At 46.7% G+C, this 23,742-nt stretch overlaps 1 protein-coding gene across 1 annotated transcript in view; it reads right to left on the minus strand.

Annotated features, from left to right (window-relative positions):
- Positions 1 to 203: 203 nt before the first annotated feature.
- Positions 204 to 23,742, minus strand: part of LOC144141957 (uncharacterized) — a 123,918-nt gene continuing 100,379 nt past the window's right edge. Inside the window, exon 6 of the mRNA XM_077673391.1 lies at positions 204 to 326. Coding sequence (XP_077529517.1) covers positions 243 to 326 — 84 coding nt within the window. The 3' untranslated portion in view covers positions 204 to 242. The remainder of the gene's footprint in view (positions 327 to 23,742) is intronic.

Consider the following 23,742-nt stretch of genomic DNA (forward strand, 5'->3'; position numbering starts at 1 on the left):
GGTCGAGGCCTGCATTCTGCGTACTTATTGTGGCCAGAAGGAAAAGAGCTTAAAAGTAAAAATTACACCAACGAGAATATTTTCTGTGTGCTGAAGCAACGATTGTTGCGGGTCTTTCTCCACTTTGTTGAAGCGAGGTCTCGTAGAGTGAAAAATTTAAGGACACGATGCCATGGTATTCAAACCATTTTTATTTTAAGGAGCAATAACGAGACACAAGGGTACGTACAAATATTCTAGCTTTAATTTATTTTTTGTAATATTTTCTTCTCGCAATCATCATATAAATTAGGCAGCCGAAGGTAATTCTTTCGGACTAGTGGTTCCTGCAAATAAAACAGACAGATGCCATTGTAAAACATCTGATGGAATTTTTAGGTACAAGAACTCAGCTTTCACTGAAAACGTTAGAAAGCAAGAGCAATATCTTTAAGCTTAGAAAGGCGTAGTACGGCCAAGATTTATCTGTATAAATTAGACGCTTGGCTGTTGCAATAAAGAGGACAACAAACCCACTGAAGTTTTCCATTTGGACTTGTTTTAGCCGGATGCTCCCACATTATACAAATTAAGGGCCTATGACAAACGCCAGACCAAAGCTAGCAAGCCTCGGTCCCTCCATGTACTCACATGTAGGTGAAAATTTGGTTCCGAAGTTTACACTTATAGCTAATCACTAGGCACAGATGCAGAAAGAATCAGAAAAAGATCCAAACAAAATCAGCGTGCGCCAGGGGGTAGGCTGAGGCAAGCTCAAGAAAGTGTATTCGCAGTCCAGTGAACTTTAAGTTCAAGCATTTAAACTGACCATTAACAACAATATCATGGATTTTAATTAAAATACAAGAAACAAAGTAGCGATCACAGACAACATGAAGATATGTGGCTAACTTTATTGCTTGGACCCACTAAAATTCAACCTGGAGCTATGGAGGAAGCAAGTTTTAATTTCTCACGCCAGAGATTTGGAATTTACCTCTACCTCATGACTTGTATCTGAATAGATTTTTTACTTTATATTATGGCAGGGGCTTCTCAGGAATCTAGAGGAGCATGCCTCCTCATTGGGTACAAGCCACATACCTTCTATAAGTACCACCCCCGGTCTCCATGACATCTTTTATTCTGGGTATTGTTTGTTGGGTTTATATATTTGAGTTTGCTAAAAATTGTTTTTATTATTTTACTGTCTCTAAGATCTTTTGAATTGCATTATCACACTATGTTTCTCTGTGCTTTATTGCTTAAAATCAACCTGTAATTCTGTTTTTACATGCTCGCCTACGTCACAGTGTATTCTGATAATGTCCTAATTTGCAGTCTTAGGTTGTTAAATGTGCTTTGTTAAGCTGGTGCTGCTGCCGTGGTTCAATCTCAGATACGGGGCCTCGACAGGCATATCGAACGCCTATAGAACCGTTCACTTCGACAGAAGAGGATAATTCATATGTACTGTGTGGTGTACGTGTATCATGTCCAAAATATACAAAAATAAACAAACAAACAAAAACTTAGTCGTACAAGGGCTCCAGTTCTGCGCATAAGAAGAGACGTTTTTGAATTCTTAGATACAACGCGGCCATGAGCCTATTGTTGAGGCTTTGAAGCTTTGTCTTTTACAGAAAAGATGAGGTATTTCATACAAGCGTGATATTCGCAAAGAGTGTGTTATCTTAGGTGTTCCTATTTCGTTAAGCGGTAAACGGCCAGCCAAGTTAGGGGGTATCTTTTTCAAAAGCTTGATGCGGGCTAGTTGGTACGCGATGCTTGTTGTTCACTACGGCGCAAAAATACGAAGACGAAAGAAAAAGCCCGTACGACACAATGTGTTGTACCTGTTTTTTTCGACAATTCTGCGTTGTTGCTCCACAGTGTTGGTGTACGTGTTTCTTGTTTGGCCCTTGTTTTCGTACGTCGTAGTAACCATAAAACATCGTACTTTTGGACAAACTTGTTGGTGACACGCAACTTTCTGAACTTACAATTTAGGTACAGCGCCTTTTGCCTGATCTGGAGCATGATGTCAATCCGCCTTAGCACTGTGAAAGAACGCGACTACCGGTCTGAGCGCGTGCGTCTGGGTTTAACGTGCGCCAGCTGTTGTTTTGTTGGCACTGGGTCATGTTTAAAAAAAGTGGCCGCGCATCTGCTCCTTTGGTTGCAAATGTCTCCAAAAGACGATAGTTGACTCGTTCCCCTGTCAAGTAAATGCCTCCTTCTCTTTCCAGCTCACCTCTCACCTCTCAAAATAGCACGCTAGAGGTTTTCTCAAGTCAATCTAAATTTACGGCGTTCCACTGCTTTACGCCGGGTGTCTCGATGCCAGGGCTGACGTACGGTGGAGACGCGCGTGAATTGAGGCCCCCCACTACAACGTTTATAGAACCGTGTTGCCCCACTTCAGGAGCGTTCCAAGCGTAACGTGGATCCTATCTAGCGGAACCTTTCGTTGATATTGCCGTTCGATGTCTTAAATTACCCAGGAGGTGGCGCGGGCAGCAGCAGGCGACGTTTTTCTGCCATTTATGTAGTATTTCATTTGATATCGCAAAACAAGCATCCATGAATTTTTTAATAAAGGAACACTGAAAATATCCCGATTGTATTGGTTTGCTGCCTTATATTTGCGTAATGTCTTGTTCTTGTTCACCCATGTTGACAAGTATGAACACTGACAGTAGACTTAGACGTTTAGATTTGGCTGAGTATTGCGCAGCTTTCGTTTCACTTTGGCCGGGTGGCTGAATCGAGTCACATACAGACAGGCAGATATACCAAAATTTGTGCGTTTACGTAGCCCAAGAAAGTCTATCGGCTTTAAAATATAGTTGCCACGACTGCGACATGGCCGCCCCCTTTACGATCTAAGGTTCTGCGCGTAAAAACGCTCTTAGCCTATGTCCGCAGATTCCGCGTCATTTGTGAAACCTATCGTAGCCTCTGGTTGATAAATCGCTTCTGCAGACCGATGCTCAGCAGAGAGACAGAGTGAGATAGCAACGTATCTACGGAATGAAGAACCAAATGCTACGGTTTGAGGTCCACTGTCATTAACGTTACAGGTAACTTCACGTACAATATAAGTATTGCGTCTTCGCACTAAGAAAAACAGCGCAAACAGGACGAATAAAGGGATGACAAAACCACCGTCCTCACACGGCATACGGCGTCATTTGAACTTTACCTGACGTTGAACCTAAGCATGGGCAGTTAGGCACAACAGAACGTTTTCAGGAATAACGCTGATAACCTCGTACCAATTTCAAAAACTAGTCCTGCTGCTCATTGTACAATAAACTGCGGGTAGCGGTTGTCAGCAGGAGTCATCACAGCGAATGTTAAGCATAAGCTGAACGCGCTCCGTGGGACACGCGACAGTTGCTGCAAATTCTCTTAAGGGATACACTTACAGATGTGCACGTGAGCGTAACAGGGTATTTGACAACGCTTTGCGAAAGAATATTATACATCAATGTGAAAAGCTTGCGTACGACTGCAAGGGAATGTTATACATCTTGCTCAGAAACTTCGGATTTGAAGGGAAATGTGTCATGAAAGAGCACAATAAGTCGCCTGGCTAGAAAGTTGGTAGGAGAGTGACCTAGATAAATGGTTGTTCAAGGAGCGAATCCTAGACCAGGACATTTTTTATCGGCGAAGTTTATGAGAAAGCTGTATAGCTTTCCTTTGTAGAAGTACGGCTGCAGTTCAGGTGGATGCCTAATTTTTCCTAGCAGAAACGTACTCCACCTTGTTCAACTTTCCCTAAATTTGCTCAATGGACAACGCTTTACAAGAATAAATGTACGCTGCTGCCACACGCCCGCAATTTAAATGCTGTTAGGGCATGCACGAAGGGCCCAATAATTTATTCATTTACACGCAAGCACGACGAAGCTCGGCCAGCAAACAACAGTACCTGTGCTTTTAATCCTGTATGCACGATGTGAATAGTTTTAGAGTGTACCATGGGACAAGCAACATGGAAGGAGCGGAGGGAAAAAAAATTCGACCTTTCCCAAATTGTTTAAGTCACCTGGATACGTCTTGCCTCGCATGCCTCCGCGCTCGTGTCTTCGCAAGCGACATCGCCTGCACGTCTCGGCGGGGAAAACATAGCGGTTGCGTTCACGGGAGAGAAACGCCGCGGAGGCACAAATCAAAATGCTCACACGACCGCACAGCCATGTTCTTCACGCTTGATCAGTCGGACCAACTCTTGTATCTTACTGATGCCACACGCGCCGTGCGTCGCCAGTATACAAACCTGCCCTCAAGTCACGCGCTCCTGTGTTCGTATTTGAATGTGCTACCATGATACATTGACCTACGAACTACCCAGGGCGTGGCTTTGAGTACATCCCGCGTATCCTGGCGATGAGCCGCGTATGCGCAGCTCGAACAAGTTACGAGAGTTTGTGAGCAGCCTTGTTATGCAAAGACAATCATTCGGCGTGGGAGAACTTAGGTTTGTCGTTTCGCCGCGTTCGGTGCCCGCTCACACAGGCGTTATCTCACTTTGTCGCTGCGCTGAGTAAAAACGGCGCACGCAGCAAGCACTTTCTGTACGTTTGATCTCGTGCCGAGCGCATAACCAATAATGCAAACACGATGGCCTTTGCATACTAAGGTTGGTCAAGAACTCTCGTAACGTGTTCCTACTACACATACGCGGCCCATCGCTAAGGTGCGCGGTATGTACCCTAAGACACGCGCTCCGTTGTTCGTACTCCAATGTATGGCGAATACACCTGCATAGTACAGCGCATGTTTCTGTGTCCAGATACTAAAAAGATACCGGCATTGGTCGATTTTGGGATAACACTTATATACAGTTGAAGCTACCTCTCTGGAAAAAAAGAGCGCAACTCAAGTTCCCATTCACGTTCGTTTCTTTTTAAGGGACTAAACTTTTGGAACAATTGTTTTATTTAGTCTTCTGTGCTTTCGATAACAACGAAGTAGTAACGACTCTATTTTGGATAGACGTAAAACATATGCCTCTATTATTATCATTACACTTTTCGCCAACTTTATCTACTTGAACTGCGGACTAGCAATCGTTCACAAGTAGTCAAAATCGGTGATCAATTAGTGTGAAAGTTCTTTTAAAATCTGGTGTCCCACAATGATCCGTGCTCTTTGCAATATTGTTGTACGTCTATGTAAATGACTTATCTAGTTCTACATCCCAGGGCCAAATATTTCAATACAGCGATAACGCCATTCTTCTTATCAAGTTCTTCATTAGCAGCACATCAGTTGCAATGTTACAAGGTGCACTAAATCTGTCATTGACTGGTTTTCTCGAACCTCCACTTGTATAAATAAGCAAAAACGAATCTGGGTTGTTTTTAAAATCCACAAAAGCAGGTTGATCCACGATGCAACTATTTCAACGCTCTCCTCTTAAACTTTCGCCGAATTTAAAGTATTTAAAAAGTATCTTCGACTCCAATATGACATGCGACACTCACCTTTCTATTATCTGTAATAAAGTCCGGGTCTTATCATCTACTGTAATAGCAGCTGTCTAATCCTCTTTTTTCAAGCACGTACATGCATGTCGCAACCCTACCTGGACATATCGAATCACGGCATTTTTCACTGCTTTTTCGCTTTATGTGCAAAAGTAAACTCTATTCTGAAAACGTTACTACAAAACGTAGCCTATATTATCAACATTTTTGATGGTACCACCCTGTTTTCTTTTTAGCAATTGCCTTTTTATTCCATATTTCTGCGTACTTGGCCGCCATTTTTAGAATAGAAGTTTTTTGGGTCGTTATGTTCGTGCAAGACCACTGAGAGATCATCCTTGGTTTTGCCCCCTTCCCCTCCCTCTGATATTAGACGCGATTTAGATATTTGTATACAACTATTAGGTTCCCTATTTATTTCATTCCATGCCCACTACTAATTTCTCCATTTCATTTAAAATGCTCTAAATTGCATTTAAAAGAAACGTTTCTGAACTGAAGTGGCTTTGAGTTTTCTTTTCATTTTTTCGTTACATATGTATATCCGCATTATACACGGCTTTAATGCCTTTGACTGCTTTCTTTATATTGCTTTTTTTAGATGCAACGCATCTCATGCTCGCCCCTCTGTCCTTCCTGCGTCTGTCCGGCGTTGTCCGCACTGCTGCGCCTCTCCTCCTCTCCTCTCTCCGATAGGGAACACTCTCTCCCAAACAGCTGCGGGTTGGCGCAGCGCGCTCTCACTCCGTTGCTAGGCGCCGGTGGGCGGCGCTGCACTCGGCGCTGCGCGTGCTGCGCATGTGCAGTACTCGCTTACTCCGCGCTCTCCTCTCCTTCGGACGCTGTGAATATAAAGCGGCATGCCGCGCTCCGACGGTCTCAGTCGACGGTCGTCCGCGTTACGCTTCCACTCTCTCGCAGTACTCGACGATTGCTTGATGCAATCGTCGAGCCCCTAACTGTCACTTTACGGACCACAAGGCACTCATTCTCGTCTGCAATTAAGACCGTACCTGAGCATACGTGTACTGCATGTGCATTGCATGATGAAAATGGAAAATTACGCTCACCTCCCCTTCGCGTGAGAATCCCTGCTATAAGCGTAATCAATACGATGGAATACGCCAATGGAACCCCCCATGAGATGCGTTGCATCACACCAGGGTTCCCGCGAGGGGAGGTGGGCGTAATGTTCCCGTATGTTCGCAAATGTTGTCTTCCCCCGTTGCTGTTTTGTTTCCTCGCGCTGCAAATAATAGTGCCCTGATACTGGCCTCCGGGTACAGGCCGACAAGCCTTGTTGGCTTGGGCACACCCGTTCGGTATATGGTGTGTCTACGACAAATAAACATTCATTATAAAATAACTGACGGCAACGCAAGAGAGAACATGAGCCGAAAACTAAATACCAGTGGCTTGAAGTGCGCGCAACGGTATATCTAAACACATAAAAGCACCCGAATAATATATTCTAACGCACAAGGCTGTTGCGGCGTTAAGCATTACCGAAACAGCCCGATAAACATACCGGAAAAATATTGCAACACAGTTGTATTGTCTGAAAAAACTCCAAGTAGTACGTGTGTTAAGTGTATGACTAAAGAGAAGAAAGAAGTGACGCATTCAGCCTGCAGTCTAGATTCATTTGTCTCAACTGAATAACCTGTCCAATATTGGCAGGAGTGGTCTATCGAGCATCCAGAATCAACATGGGATAAGCAAATACAGTTGAATAATAAACGAACTTACCGGAACCCGCTAATTATTTCGTTAAATTGGAAACCTCGTAAAATCGAGAGAACGACCAATTTCGTTCGAGAGAATGACAAATTTATCGCCTCGAGAAAAAGCTTGGGATTTTCGCCCGCGCGCACCCCTAGTGAGCAGCGTGAGCACACACCTCTCGTAGCTGGCCAGTGAAGTGAAAGTGTCCTCCACACCCTCGTGTGCCCCAGCAAACCGCCTCAGGACTTGGACGGAGTCCATCACCTGGCTTAACGCGGACACGGGAGCTTCGGCAGTATACGGATCATTCTCATCTACAGACTCCTCTTGTGCGCCGCAAGCAAGATACGCTGTCTCCTTGCCTAGGAGAACTTCTGGTGTGTCAGTGTGCGCGTCTGCGTAGGCGTTCACGAAGCATGAAATCGTCAAAGTTCTTGTCTGCGGCCACCTCGTCACGCCGACGAAGCTCCTTCCAACAACTGGGCGATACCTCTTCGTGCGCGTGTTGCCGGCTTGTGGAGCGCGCAACAAGAGCTAACCGCAAACTCTCAGCTCGTGTGCTTGCGATGCGCTGGCAGCACATTGCCAGATACTTTAGACGCCATATATTTGGAAAGGACACTTTTTATATGAATCTTTTTTCCCCGGAATGCTTCGTTAAATTGGGTTTGGCGGTGTAGTTTGTTTCGCTTTTTCGAGTTTGTAAATGCATTAGGCTTGATTGAAATTTGTTCGATGAATCGGGGATTGAAATTTGTTCGATGAATCGGGAAATTCGTAAAATTGGGTTTCGCAAAATCAAGTTTCCACTATATATGCAAAACTTTGTGCCCCGCCCGTGCATGCTCAACGGGTTCGAGACTCATTTGCCCAAGCCTACTGTACACGGGCTGCGAAAAGGTGACAAAAGGCTTAACCGATTACAGGCTGTACAAGTGGAGAGCTTTGGTAAAATTGTGGTGTGGGAAAGTGTTGTGAAGCGTTTTCGCTGTTTGCGGGTGAAATCGCGCCAAGAGCGGGGAGACTTCAGTTGGTTAGTTTAGGTCGTTGGAAGCTCATTTGAAAAGTAGTTCTATATGTCACACCTTCACAAAAAGGGTCAGAAAAATTTCTGGTCACAGTGATCCTATTTTACGCTTGCAGACTTTAGTAGACCAGAAATGTAGTCGGAATGCAGATTCAGGGTTTGTGCAATCGTTATCTGAAACTGTTAGCGGCCTTTTTAGCCGTCATATCTGTGGGAGGGGAAGCGCACAGGATGAGCGAAAGAAAACAAAAAAATTATGTCCTTAACACAGCTCATTGGCCGCTGTCGGGGCGGTCGGGCGCCGATATTCTGCGGACATGCAATCAGAAAGCGGAATGGAATATTTTTTTCTTGCCGGCGGACACCATTGGAGCAGCCATAGAGAAAGAAGGATGGCCAAGCATGTAGGCTTTGTGGTACTATTGCTGGTCGTTGTCGCGAACATCTCACAGAGTTTTGCCGTGCTCTACGTGAAGACAGCTTTTGGGATAAAAGGAGAAATGCACAGAACAAGTGAACTGAGACATGAGGCTACTGGTGCATGAGGCTAGTTCTAATGAGAGCGCTCAAAACGATACAAAAAAAGAAAATACAAGCACTGCGCTGAACTGCCAACTGAGTTTTATTTAGATCAACAACGAATATACACTACAATTAGAAACAAAGAAAAATGGGAAACAAAAAAAAAATAAGCAGAGAAAAGGAATTTGATTGTGGAAATGAAAGTAGCCACAAAGTAGCCACAAAAGACACAAATTGATCTCGAAGTGGGGTATCGTGAGCAGTGCTTTTCTTATCCACACCAGGCTTTTCTTATCCACCAGCCAGCACACCCTCTATCCAGTCGTTCGAAAGGTAGATAAATTACTTAGGATCATGATCGATGCATTACACGTGGCTACTTTCATTTCCCCGATCAACTTCCTTTTTTCTGCTTTTTCCGGTTATCGTTCTTTCTTTGTTCATTTAGATAAAACTCAGTTGTAAGTTAAGTGTAGGGTCTGCGTTTCCTTCCTCTCGTATTGTTTTTAGCGTTGTTTTTTAAAGTAAAAGTAATGAGCAAGGCTAGGCAACACAGTAAATTGATCTGATAGAGGAAACTGAACTATTTCTTCGAAAGATTTTGGGCCCACCTAAGTTTGCTTTCTTGTTGTTATCAAGCCACCAGATTTCAGTTCCGTATGTCATCACCGACAGTATTCCCTAGTTGGAGATTTTTGTTTTGAGTGACAGACGTAGCTTACTTTTCTCTACTTCCCGGTGCTTGCCGAATGCTGCCCAACCCATGCGTATCCTGCGCCGGATTTCTTTGTCGTGGTTGGGGTCACCTATAACCATCTGTCCGAGGTAGTTATATTCCTTTACTTATTCTACCGTTTTGTTTCCTAAGCTGAAGAGAAAGCTTTCGCCATGATTATTCCTCATTACTTTGCATTCATTCATACATATGTTTAACCCCATGGCCGCGCTTTACTATTGTTCTTTCTGAAGTATTGTGTAAATGTGTTCTGCAGTCTCACTCAGCAAGGCTATGCCGTCTGAAAACCTCAAATGGCTCAAGTATTCTTAGTATATCCCCTATCCTATGTTCTCCCAGTCAGGCTTTCTGAATAACCCCTCCAGACATGCTGTAAATAGATTTGGAGAGATGGTAACTCGCTGTCTTACACCCTTCCAGATAGGAAATTTATCGCTTTGCTTGTGAAGGATTATCCTACCCCTTCATTTTTAAGCAAGTCTTCTAGATCCGTATGTAAGGCTCCTCTAGTTCCTGTTCTTTTAATGCTTCTGACACGGCTGCAGCGCGTACGGATTCAAACGCTCTTTTATAGTCTATAAATACCATCTAAATGGGTTCAGTGTACTCTGCGGATTTTTCTATCACTTCCATAAATACATAGATGAGATCCATGGTTGAGTACCCTTTCCTAAACCGAGCCTGCTCGCTGGGTTGTTGGAAGTCTATGCTCTCAGCAATGCGGTAAACTATATCTTTGGTAAACAGCTTGTACACGAACGATAGTAAGCTGATGGGTGTGTATTTTTTGAGCTCCTTTTCGTGGAAATACTTCGAGAGTATTTCCACGATCGCCCCTGCCCTAATGAGACGCATGACCCTTTACCCTCTCATAAGCATTGGACTCCCCCGACACAGCGTGACAAGTGTCTAGACATGTATATATCTGCCGTCACGCGGGACATTCTTGACGCCTACAAAAAGCAGGCCCCATATTGTAAGAATCTTTCGGCGGATGAAAGCAACGCGCTCAAGGTGTTAGCGACACATCCTGAAATCACCATTAAGCCAGCAGACAAAGGAGGCGCAATAGTTGTCATGAATAAAACTGACGATATAAACGAAACCTTGAAACAGTCATCCGATAGTTCTTTTTATAAGCGTGTCGATTCCGATCCCACAGAACAATTTAATGCCACTATCAAGGAAACCCTACAAACTTTGGCACAAGCTAATAAGGTAGCACCAGACGCAATAAAATCCCTTGTTCCACTCAGTCCGGTAGCTGGTAGATTCTATCTACTGCCAAAAATACATAAAAAACATAATCCAGGTCGTCCCATCGTATCCGGAATTAGCACAGTGACAGAAAAACTATCCCTTTATGTAGACTCGCTCATAAGCAATATCCCACCTAAGTTTCCGTTCATTTGTAAAAGACACAAACCATTTTTTAAACGATATCATGGAACTCTGCATTCCGCCCGGTTCGCTGCTCGTGACTTTGGACGTAGCCTCATTGTACACTAATATACCTCACGATGATGGCATACGAGCTGTCGTTGAAACCTATGAAGCCTTCTGCGAATCAAGTCCGGTTGATGGTGACACACTGGCAACGTTGTTAAAACTGATTCTCGAACTAAATAACTTTGAATTCGATAGTGCACACTATATTCAGATAAGTGGTACTTCAATGGGAACGAGGGTGGGACCAAGCTATGCTAATATTTTCATGTGTTCTCTTGAAACAGCATACCTGGATAGATGCGCTCTTAAGCCCTTCTATTACAAACGCTTCATAGACGACGTTTTTCTAATTTGGCAACATGGCGAACATGAACTTCTCTCCTTCATTTCTGGTTTTAACAACTGCCACCCCCGTATCTCCTTTTCGCACCAGTACTCGGCTGAAGTAATCAACTTTCTTGACGTCACAGTGACAGTTAAGGATGCAAAACTAACTACAAATCTTTATAGAAAGCCCACAGACCGCCATGAGTACCTCCACTTCGAAAGCAATCATGCAAAACATAATAAAACTAGTATACCTTACAGCCAAGCGGTTCGTTTTAAAAGGATATGCTCGCAAGAATCCGACTTCAATCAAAACTGCGCAGTACTCCATGCCACCCTGACTAGACAAAAATACCCCACGCAGATTATTGACGATGCAGTGACACGATCAAGCATGCTTGATCGCAACGCACTTTTACTCCCGACGGCACAGCCTCGCACTCAGCAGACCACTAATCTGGTACTCAGTTATTCATCCTCAGCACCTAAAGTAACATCAATTTTTAAGAAGCATCACAACATACTTATGCAAAGCCAGAGGCTCCAACGCATTTTTCAAGATCCGCCTCGCGTAGTCTGTCGACGATCAGCGAACCTACGCGATTCACTAACTTCGTCTAAGACCACTCGCCAATCTTGCATTGGCTGCCAACCCTGCCTAAAACCGCGATGTCAAATTTGTCCCCAAAATGACGACAACTGCCACAGCCAGCAGTACAGCTTCCAATTTCACACTAAACATAAAAGGCAATTTCACTTGCGAAACCGAAAACGTCATTTATCTGCTCGAGTGTACCGAATGCCGGCTTCAGTATATTGGCCAGACTCGCAAGTCTTTTCGACTTCGTTTTAATAATCACAAGTCGCATATTAGGACCCTCCCGAACCTGCCGTTGCCCCAACATGTCAACGTAGTTGATCATTCATTTAACAAAATAAAAGCAACAATCCTTGAATCTGGTTTCCGCTCACATCATGATAGAGAAGTCAGGCAATCGTATCTCATTCACAAATTCAAATCTTAGAAATCGGGTTTAAATGATAGCGTTGGCGTGCTGGCTTTCTTGTCGCACTGATCGCGTCTGTGTAACCTTTTTACTGCTGTTTACGTAGATATACTTGTCTTGTGTTTGCATTGGCCCGCGTGCATGTGGGTGTGCGCGTGCCCCAAATAAGCATTTTTTACCATTTTTTTCCATCTTAGCTTCGGCATCAGTCTCACAAGTGATGCTATCTATATTGTATTCCTTACGACCGGCTGACTGTTCAGATGTTACTGTTTTATATTTTTCCCTTTTTTTGCTGCTCTGCATTGTATATTTTTTATGCTGACTCTGCTGTTCAGTAGAACGTTTGTTTTTCATCCACTGCCCTTTTCCCACACCCATTTCCCATTACTCTATCTACATTTTTTGTACGCCTGTCATTGTTTCTTGCCAGTGTAAGTGACCTGGCATTTAGAAATCCTGTTAGCCTTGATCTGAAGTCAAATGTTAATCAAACGTTCATGAACTGTTGTCGTCCTGCCCAACACAACACGTGTCACCATGTTTACCGTGATTGGCTCGTGCTGATTTATAAGCCAGTTTACTTGCCATCTGTTTTTTATTCTGACGACGGCTTGCCCCAAGCCGAAACGTTAATACATGTTCGCTCGTTACCCCTTAGTCTTCTCTTTTACTGTACATTTTTACCGGCCCCATTGTACTTTATTCATACGCTATATATATATATATATATATATATATATATATATATATATATTGTAGCGAAGACTACGGGACATTGCCTGACAGCGCCATTGCCGTGCATTATCGTGGATCATCATCACTGCCGTGCTTTTGGAACACCTCATCTATCATCATGAGAAGAAACTTGTGAAGAAGAGGTCCAGCTGGCTCGGCATCACCCCTTGTCTTCTGACTGCTTCCTCGGTGTTCCTGAGCACCAATAAACCCCTTAACAGTTTGGTAAGGTGTGGAGTCCTTGTCCCCACCCTGGAACTTCGCAGTTGGACCATCCCTACGGCCATGCCTGACCCGCCCGTGGTTCCTTCGGCCCCAACCATCATCTGTTCTGGCGCGACCCGGCAACGGGATCCTGCCAAGTTCAGCGGAGCGGAAGACAAGGATGTCGAGGACTGGTTGTCGGCGTGCGAACGCGTGAGCATGTACAACAAGTAGGATGATGTGATGAAATTCAACAACGCGGGCTTCTACTTAACTTTACTCGCCGAGACGTGGTTTAATAACAACGTCGCGGGCATAGACACCTGGTCCGAGTTCAAGACGCGCTTCTTGAGAGCTTTTGGCCGTCCCGCCGTGCGCAAACTGCTCGCAAAGCAAAGCTTGCGCACCCGTGCGCAGAAAACTGGTGAAACGTTTACCAGTTACATCGAGGACGTTCTGGACCTATGCAGGCGTGTCGATCCATCCATGGCCGAAGCTGATAAAATCAAGCACGTCATGAAAGGTATAGACAACGATGCCTTTCAGATGCTCTTGGCGAGGGACCCACGTTCAATTGCTGACGTAGTAAACCTCTGTCAGAGTTTCGACGAGCTTCGGCGGCAGCGAAGCCTCACGCGGCGGCCTTCAGCTCATGACGACATTTTAGCATGTTTGATTGGTGACCCCGAAAGCCCTTCCTTGTTGTCGCGCATAAAGGAACTTGTCCGTGAGGAAGTCGCTCGTCAGCTTTCTCTGCAACCTTGCGTTGCCGAGACTCCGTCCTCTGTTGTGCCGACACCCAGGAGGGTGATTCAGGAGCAAGTAGCTGAAGCCCTGCCGCGTACTGCCGTTGTGGATCCTCATCACATGACTGCGTTAACCGCGCCGATGACGTACGCAGAAACTGTCGCCCGGTCGCCTCCGGCGCCGATTATGACGTGTGCTGACACCATGGGAGTCCCTCCACGTCAGGCCGCACCATCTTATCAGCGCCCGGTACCACCGATGACCCCATTTCCTCCAGTTCGGCCTCCTGCCCAGTTTAACAATGGCTGGCGAACGTGGGACAACCGCCCAATTTGTTTCTTTTGCCGTTATGCCGGGCATGTCGCGCAATATTGCCGCCGCATACCGCCAGCCACGGCTGTTCTCCGACCACCGACTTATGGTTTGTCCAACAGGCCGCCAGTCGCCCACGACGTCTCCGATGGATATCACATCAGTCCCTTACCTGCTGACCACCGCACTTTTGGGAATCGTCGCTCGTTGTCTCCGCGTCGCCGCTCTGTTTCTCCGATGCGTCGACGGCAACCCGCTTCCGAAGAGGAAAACTAGCAACCGCAGTTCCTGAGGCAAGAACTGCGTTACGGTCGAACTCTTCAAAGCCTCGTTTTTCTCTCCTGAACGTTATTGATGTATTAGTAGAAGGCAGACCAACACAGGCGTTAGTCGATACAGGCGCTGCTGTGTCAGTGATTAGTCAAAACTTTTGTCGGATGATTAGAAAAGTGATGACGCCGTTGGGTGGCTTCTCGCTGCGTACTGCGAGCACGCAACACATTCAAGCCTTGGCGGCGTGCACAGCTCGTGTCACCATCCAAGGCCTCTTGTACATAATCGAACTTATCGTGCTGCGTTCGTGTTCCCGTGACGTTATTCTGGGCTGGGAATTCCTCATTCGCCACAATGCCGTCATTGACTGTGCACGTGCGGAGGTTGAGTTTACTTCACAGTGTGACGTGTACAGTGACAAAGCGAACGCCGCTAAACTTGTCGTCAGTGAGGACACTACCATTCCGCCGCAGTGCTCTGTTTCCGTGCTTCTGGGCTGTGCCTCTTATACTGACGCCACTGTGCTCTTTACGCCATCTGTGATTGATTGATTGTAGGGTTTAACGCGCCGACGCAACGCAGGCGATGAGGCGCGCCGTAGTGGAGGGCTCCGGATTAATTTTGACCACCTGGGGATCTTTAACGTGCGCCGAAATCTCGGACACACGGGCGTTTTTGCTTTTCGCCTCCATCAGAAAAGCGGCCGCCGCGGCCGGGAATCGAACCCGCGACCTCGTGCTCAGCAGCGCAACGCCTGAGCCACTGAGCCACCGCGGGGGGTTTTACGCCATCTGTGCTCTTCAACCGCCGCAGGCGTCTTCCGCTGCTGTCCGCTCTCTTATCGACCCACGCTGGTGCTAGCCGCATGCTGGTTACAAATTTGTACTCCCATTCGTTATCTTTGCTGCAAGGTGAAACGCTCGGCTGGATTGAACCTGTCGATCATAATGCCGTAGTTGATGTGCCCCATGATCCACCTCACCTTGACATTCTGGAGTTGAGCCCAGCGTCAGCAGAAGACGCATCTAACTCCGACGTATTTAGTAAGGCCATCGACAACGACCTCGCCCCAACTCAACGAGCTAAGCTGCTGGCACTTCTTCAACGATTTCGATCGTCTTTTGACTGCGTGAAAGCCTCGCCCAGCCGAACATCAGCAGTGGAACACAACATAGACACTGGCTCGCACCCACCGCTACGACAACGACCCTATCGTGTTTCTCCGAGAGAGCGTCGCATTATTGATGTCCACGTGGATAACATGCTCCAACGCGACGTTATTCGGCCCTCAAACAGTCCCTGGGCGTCACCAGTCGTTCTAGTGACGAAGAAGGATGGATCTATATGCTTTTGTGTCGACTATCGCCGCCTCAACAAGATCACCAGGAAGGACGTCTACCCTCTACCGCGTATTGAGGACGCACTTGACTGCCTACAGGGAGCTGAGTACTTCTCGTCGCTCGATTTGCGTTCGGGATACTGGCAGGTGCCTATGGCAGAGGCTGATCGCGCAAAGACGGCATTTATAACACCCGAAGGACTCTACGAGTTTAACGTCATGCCGTTCGGCCTTTGCAATGCACCTGCCACTTTCGAGCGCATGATGGACAACATTTTGCGGGGACTAAAATGGAAGATATGTCTCTGCTATTTGGACGACGTCGTAGTTTTTTCCCCAGATTTCGACACCCATTTACGGCGCCTGGAGCAAGTTCTGACCTGTCTTGCTGGCGCAAAGCTACAACTAAACCTCAAGAAATGCCACTTTGCTGCACGGCAGTTAACCATACTGGGTCACGTTGTCTCGAAGGACGGTGTTCTCCCCGACGCGTCTAAGCTCAAGGCTGTTGCTGAGGTCCCCAAGCCGACCTCTATGAAGGCACTGCGAAGCTTCCTAGGCCTTTGCTCCTACTTTCGACGATTCGTCCGCAACTTTGCCACCGTTGTTGCGCCATTGACGCAGCTACTCAGTAACGCTTCCACCGATCTCTCTGCGTGGACCCCTGAATGTGAAAAGGCGTTCGTGACGTTGCGGCGACTTCTTCCGTCACCTCCTATTCTCCGACATTTTGACCCTGACGCGCCTATGGAGGTCCACCTTGATGCCAGCGGGGTCGGCCTTGGCGCTGTACTGGCCCAGCGAAAGTCAGGCTTTGATGAATACGTCGTTGCCTACGCCAGCCGCACCCTTACCCGAGCCGAATCCAACTATTCCGTGACGCAGAAGGAGTCCTTGGCCATTGTTTGGGCGCTGGACAAGTTCCGGCCCTATTTGTACGGTCGCCCTTTCGACGTGGTCACAGACCACCACGCACTCTGTTCGCTGTCCACACTAAAAGATCCGTCAGGGCGGCTCGCACGGTGGGCTCTGCGGCTCCAGGAGTATGAAATAAGGGTTGTATATCGAACCGGCCGCAAACACTCCGAGGCGGATGCCCTCTCCCGTTCTCCAATGTCAGTGTCTCACGACGCCGCGTGCCTCCGTGCTGAAGACGCTGACATGTCACCACTTTCTTTCTCCGACATCCGAACAGAGCAGCGAAAAGACCCCTGGGTTGTTTCCCTCATGTCTGCTTTCTGGCACGTCACCCGCTCACGGATCTCGGGCTCTGCGCAGGCAAGCTTCGCACTTCATGATTCGCGAGGAGTTGCTGTATCGCCGCAACTACGACAACGAAGGACGGAAGTGGCTGCTTGTCATTCCTCGTCATCTACGCATCGACATTTGTGACACTCTTCATGCCGATCCTACCTGTGGCCATGCAGGGGTGCTAAAAACATACCAGAGTATCCGCCTTAGCCATTATTGGCGAGGCATGTATAACTTTGTGCGCAAGTGCATCCGATCATGTGCTACCTGCCAACGCCGCAAGTCACCGCCGTCACGTTCTATTGGTCCGCTGCAGCCCCTTCCTTGCCCGGCGAAACCATTTGACCGTGTAGGCATTGACCTGTACGGGCCTTTGCCCTACACAGCCGCCGGGAATCAATGGGTCATTGTTGCGGTCGACCATCTCACGCGCTACGCTGAAACCGCTGCACTGCCTACCGCCACAGCACAAGACGTCGCCTCCTTTCTGTTACGTCGCTTCATATTGCGCCACGGAGCGCCTCGAGAACTCCTAAGTGACCGAGGACGCGTCTTCTTATCCGATGTTGTCGCGAAGCTCCTCACTGAGTGCCGTATTATCCACCGCACAACAACTGCGTACCACCCGCAGACTAATGGCCTCACTGAGCGTTTTAATCGAACTCTTGGAGACATGCTGTCCATGTACGTCTCCTCCGACCACGATGACTGGGACCTTGTGCTCCCCTATGTGACGTACGCATACAATACGGCCATACAGGCTACAACCGGCTTCTCCCCTTTCTACCTACTCTACGGACAAGAACCATCGTGCACTCTCGACACCGTGCTTCCTTATCGTCCGGATGTCTCGGAGTGCACCCCAGCATCAGAAGCCGCCAAACATGCGGAAGAGTGCCGACAACTCGCGAAAACCTTCACAGCTGAAGACCAGTGGCGGCAAAAATCTCGCCACGACGACACAGCTGGGGCACCAATTTATTCGCCGGTGTCATTGGTTTGGCTGTGGATTCCCTCGACCACTCCGGGATTGTCTACGAAGTTTCTCGCCAAGTATCATGGCCCCTACCGCGTCTTGGAGCATACGTCACCAGTAAACTACATCGTTGAGCCTATGGCCCTCTCTACGGACCTCCGCCGCCGTGGGCGTGATACTGTCCACGTGCAGCGCTTAAAACCCTCTCACGAGCCTTTTGTTTCGTCTGCTCCGTAATTCGCCGCCAGGATGGCGTCTTTTTCCACGGGGGGAAATTGTAGCGAAGACTACGGGACATTCTCTGACAGCGCCATTGCCGCGCATTATCGTGGATCATCATCACTGTCGTGCTTTTAGAACACCTCATCTATCATCATGAGAAGAAACTTGTGAAGAAGAGGTCCAGCTGGCTCGGCATCACCCCTTGTCTTCTGACTGCTTCCTCGGTGTTCCTGAGCACCAATAAACCCCTTAGCAATATATATATATATATATATATATATATATATATATATATATAGTTGCAGCGATGGCGTAGAGGTAGAACACCCGCCTCACGTGCAGAAGGACCGTGGTTCGAATCCCGGTGCCAGACAATTCCGACAAGATTAAAAAAAATCCGCGTATTGATGGAATTGCACAAAGGAGCTTGGGGTGCGGCCTGACCCCGGCAACCATTGCCGGTAATGCACTCCCTCACCAGAGCAGGATTGGCCACCCTGGTGTAGTAACGGCCACAACCTTCCATGAATACGCCAATTAACCCTCGGCCGTCAGTCCCCAGCGGCTGCGAAGCAATTGACCACGGCGGCGGTCAGACCTGCGACGCAGCAGAGGGTGCGAAGAATCCCTGGATCCGGACAGGCCACCAATGGAATCTGAACCTGGCAACGCCTAACGTGCAAACCTTATCTAGCGAAGCAAGTCTCGAGGTGTTGTTCGAGGAATTAGAGGGCATTAAATGGGATGCAATAGGGCTTAGCGAGGTTAGGAGGGCAGGCGAAGCCTTTACGGTGCTGAAAAATGGACACGTCCTATGTTACCGTGGTCTAGAGGACAGAAGAAAACTGGGAGTGGGATTTCTAGTCAATAAAAGCATAGCTGGCAACATAGACGAACACTACAGCATTAACGAAAGGGCAGCAGGTCTTGTAATCAGGCTCAATAAGAGGTACAAGGTCAAGGTGGTGCAGGGCTACGCGCCCACATCCAGCCACGACGACCAAGTAGTGGAACGCCTCTATGAAGATGTGGAATCGGCAATGGCTAAAGTAAAAACACAGTATAACGCAGTTATGGGGGACTTCAATGCTAAAGTAGGCAAGAATCAGGCTGGAGACAAGGCAGTTGGGAAGTATGGTCTGGGCTGTAGAAATAGCAGGGGGGACCTACTTGTTGAGCCTGCAGAACCTACGCATAATGAATACCTTCCTCTGTAAACGGGAGAGTCGGAAGTGGACCTGGAGGAGCCCGAATGGGGAGCACAAAAATGAAATAGACCTCATATTATGCGATAACCCGGGCATCGTGCAGGATGTGGAAGTGCTCGGAAGGGTAAGGTGTAGTGACCACCGTATGGTAAGATCTCAAATTAGGCTAGATTTGAGGAGGGACCGCAACAAGCTAGTACGAAAGAAGCCAATAAATGAGCTAACAGTAAGACGTAGAGTAGAAGAATTCAGGATCACGCTGCAGAACCGATATTCCGCCCCTAACGAGGAAGCCGAGCTTACGACACAGGAAGCCAGCGACAACCTTACACGCATTATCACGGAGTGTGCAGTAGAAGTCGGGGGCACTATGGCTAGACAGGATACTGGTAAACTCTCACAGGTGACGAAAGATCTAATCAGGAAACGGCAAACCATGAGAATCTCCACCGCAGCTGACAGAATAGAACTAGCCGAGCTCTCGAAGTTAATCAATAAGCGTAAGACAGCTGACATACGGAAGTATAATATGGAGAGGATCGAATACGCTGTAAAGAACGGAGGTAGCCTGAAAGCAGTTAAGAGACGTCTTGGCGTGGGGAAAAATCAGATGTATGCACTTAAGGATAAGCAAGGCAATGTCATCAGAAATAGAGATAAAATAGTCACAGTGGCCGAGGAGCTCTATAGAGATCTGTACAGTAGCCGGGATATACAGGATAATGCCGAACGAGACAGTAGCTCATAGGAGATAGACATCCCACCAGTAACGACCGAGCGAGTAAGGAAGGCTTTGAAAGAAATAAAAGGGGGCGAAGCACCTGGTGAGGATCAGATAACAGCAGACCTCTTGAAGGATGGCGAAGAAATTGTACTTGAAAAACTAGCAAACCTGTATGCGCAATGCCTAATGACCGCAATGGTATCGGAATCTTGGAAGAACGCGAACATCATCCCAATCCATAAGAAAGGCGACATGAAGAACTTGAAAAATTATAGGCCGATCAGCTTACTGTCAGTCGTCTACAAGGTATTTACCAAGGTAATCGCTAACCGAATCTCTGCAACCTTAGATTTCAGTCAACCTAAAGAACAAGCAGGGTTCCGTAAAGGTTATTCAACAATGGACCGTATTCATACGATCAATCAGGTGACAGAGAAGTGCGCTGAGTATACTCAACCCCTATATTTAGCCTTCATAGATTATGAGAAAGCATTTGACTCGGTGGAAACCCTAGCAGTCATTCAGGCATTACGGAACCGGGGGTAGATGAGCACTATGTAAGAATACTAGAGGATATCTACAATGGGTCTACAGCTACCATCATCCTCCATAGGGAGAGCAGTAAAATACCTATAAGGAAAGGTATCAGACAAGGAGACACAATCTCTCCAATGTTATTCACAGCATGCAAGAAGCATTCAGAACGTTGGATTGGGAACAGGTGGGAGTAGGGGTTAATGGAGAACACCTCAGTAACCTCAGATTTGCTGATGACGTTGCCTTGCTAAGTAACTCGGGGGACGAATTGCAAAGCATGCTTTCCGCACTGGGCGAACAGAGCAGAACCGTAGCCTGAAAATTATTATGCAGAAAACTAAAGTAATGACCAATAACCTCGGGACAGCACAGCAGTTTGAGATAGGTGGCGAGGCAGTGGAAGTGGTAAGCGAATATATCTACTTAGACCAAGTTGTGACCCCAGATCCCAACCATGAGGCAGAGATAATTAGAAGGATCAGAATGAGGTGGGGTGGCAGACATTCTCAGATAATGAATAGCAGCCTACCATTGTCGCTGAAGAAGAAAGTGCATGCCAGCTGCATCTTACCGGTACTCACCTACGGGGCAGAAACTTGGAGGCTCACTAAGAGGGTCCAACTTAAATTGAGAACGACTCAGCGCGCAATGGAGCGGAAAATGATAGCTGTAACATTACGGCACAAGAAGAGAGCGGAGTGGGTCAGGGATCAAACTGGTGTTAAAAACATGTTAGTAGAAATTAAGAAGAAATGGACGTGGGCAGGTCATGTAATGCGAAGGCAAGATAACCGCTGGTCATTAAGGGTAACAGAGTGGATCCCTAGAGAAGGCAAGGGCGGCAGGGGGCGGCAGAAAGTCAGATGGGAGATGAGATCAAGAAGTTTGCGGCGATAAATTGGGCACAGTTGGCACAGGACCGAGGTAATTGGAGAATAATGGGAGATGCCTTCACCCTGCAGTGGGCGTAGATAGGCTGGTGATGATGATATATATATATATATATATATATATATATATATATATATATATATATATATATATATATATATATATATATATATATATATATAGCGAATCAGAATAGGAAATGAGGGGCTCGTAGAAATAACACAGAAATAACGGTTGGCAGTCATGAAAACCTCTGAGAGCAAAGGGGAGGTTGTGGTAGGTCTTTGCAACAGATAAAGAATTTGGAAAGAAAGAAAGAAAGCGAAGAAAAAATGCCCTCCAGGTGGGATCCGAACCCACGACCTCCAGAATACCGGTTTGGTGCGATAACCACTACGCTACCGGCGGGGCGATTTTCCTCCCCGCTTTCCTGGGTATTTATGTCAACGTAATTTTGTTCTTGTGCTTGGGGGTTGTAGCCAGCGCCACTATGATTTCTCGGGGTGAAGGGGACCTTCTTTTTAATCCCCGCGCCGTGATTCGAGTGTCTACGACATGTCGAGAGTGGTCAAGCAGCGTTGAACCCTCTTAAGCTCCCTGTGGCACCAAGACTGCGAGAACAGAGGCCCTCGCTATGCATGTAGCGAATCAGAATAGGAAATGAGGGGCTCGTAGAAATAACACAAAAATAACGGTTGGCAGTCAAGAAAACCTCTGAGAGCAAAGAGGAGGTTGTGGTAGGTCATTGAAACAGATAAGGAATTTGGAAATAAAGAAAGAAAGCGAAGAAAAAATGCCCGCCAGGTGGGATCCGAACCGACGACCTCCGGAATATATATATATATATATATATATATATATATATATATATATATATATATATATATGTATATATATATATATATATATATATATATATATATATATATATCTAGAGAGAGAGAGAGAGAGCGAGAGAGCGAGAGGTTTCCCGCGGACAACATTGCCACGCGCGCCTGCACTGGCAATATCGTCCGACAAACGTTCAACAAGAGTTTGTCGGTCCTGCTTTTGTACGCGCGGTTCTGGAGGAATAAGCTGAGATGCTGGATTTTTTACTGGAGATCCCCTGGCGTCTGGCCAGTCAAAGTGAGCCACTGCTATGCTGAAGTAAACAGCTACAAAAGATTGGTTAGTTCGAAGCTAAGCTGGTCAAGAAGGCCGCTCAAGGTATATTAGCGTCCTTACGCGCACTTTAAACACTATTTTTGGCCGAAGAGCTGTTTATTAGAGGCTCCCCCAAAAATGGTGGTCTTTTGGATCCGTTGCGGGAAAGTTAGGCAACCCTGTGCTCTATATACTCTGGAAATGTCGGGATCGTAACATAGGTGCAAAAATATGTTAGTACATAAAATAACTTTAGCTTCTTGCATTGATGTTCCTTGCATACGTGTATGGCTTGCCTTATAGATTAGAAGTGTTTATGTCCAATGCAGTTGCGGATACTCCCTTTCTACTTACTCCGTGTAATAAAACTCTTAATAAAACAGGACTTTTTTCAAAAACGGTGAGGCAACCCCGTTAGAAGTGTCACAAGATAGTCAACAGGACACCCTTTGTTGCCTTATTTAAAGTCGTAGGGACTATGTCTTACGGAGTCCTGCATACTCCCTGTCCACTCTCCGTCTAAAGAAGTCTCGGAAATGTCTCTGAAAAAGTATCAGTGGCAATCTCATCACTGGGGTCACGGAGTATTCAATTCGGCTCTCCTTTTTCACAGATTTGGAGTCATAGTGACGGCTTTGTATGTAGCCCTAATACTCCTTCTTGTGTCTTGAACACGACTCCGCCCGGTTGTCCCGGGACTCTCTACAGAAGATAGACTTGTGACTCTCTCCTTAAGGGTCAGAAAGAAGTCATTTGTGTCGCAGGCGAATGACTCCCCAAAAACAATCAGTAAGGATTTACGTTTCCCATAGTGCCAAAAAATGGGACATAATTATTGTATTTCAGTAGCGCATGTTGCGACTTCTCCATTTCAGAGAGTATCTAGAAAGGAATTGTCTAA

Source organism: Haemaphysalis longicornis, unplaced genomic scaffold (genome assembly GCF_048455015.1).
Source record: "Haemaphysalis longicornis isolate Haplotype H1 unplaced genomic scaffold, Haemaphysalis longicornis Haplotype H1 scaffold_6, whole genome shotgun sequence".
Lineage (NCBI taxonomy): Eukaryota > Metazoa > Arthropoda > Arachnida > Ixodida > Ixodidae > Haemaphysalis > Haemaphysalis longicornis.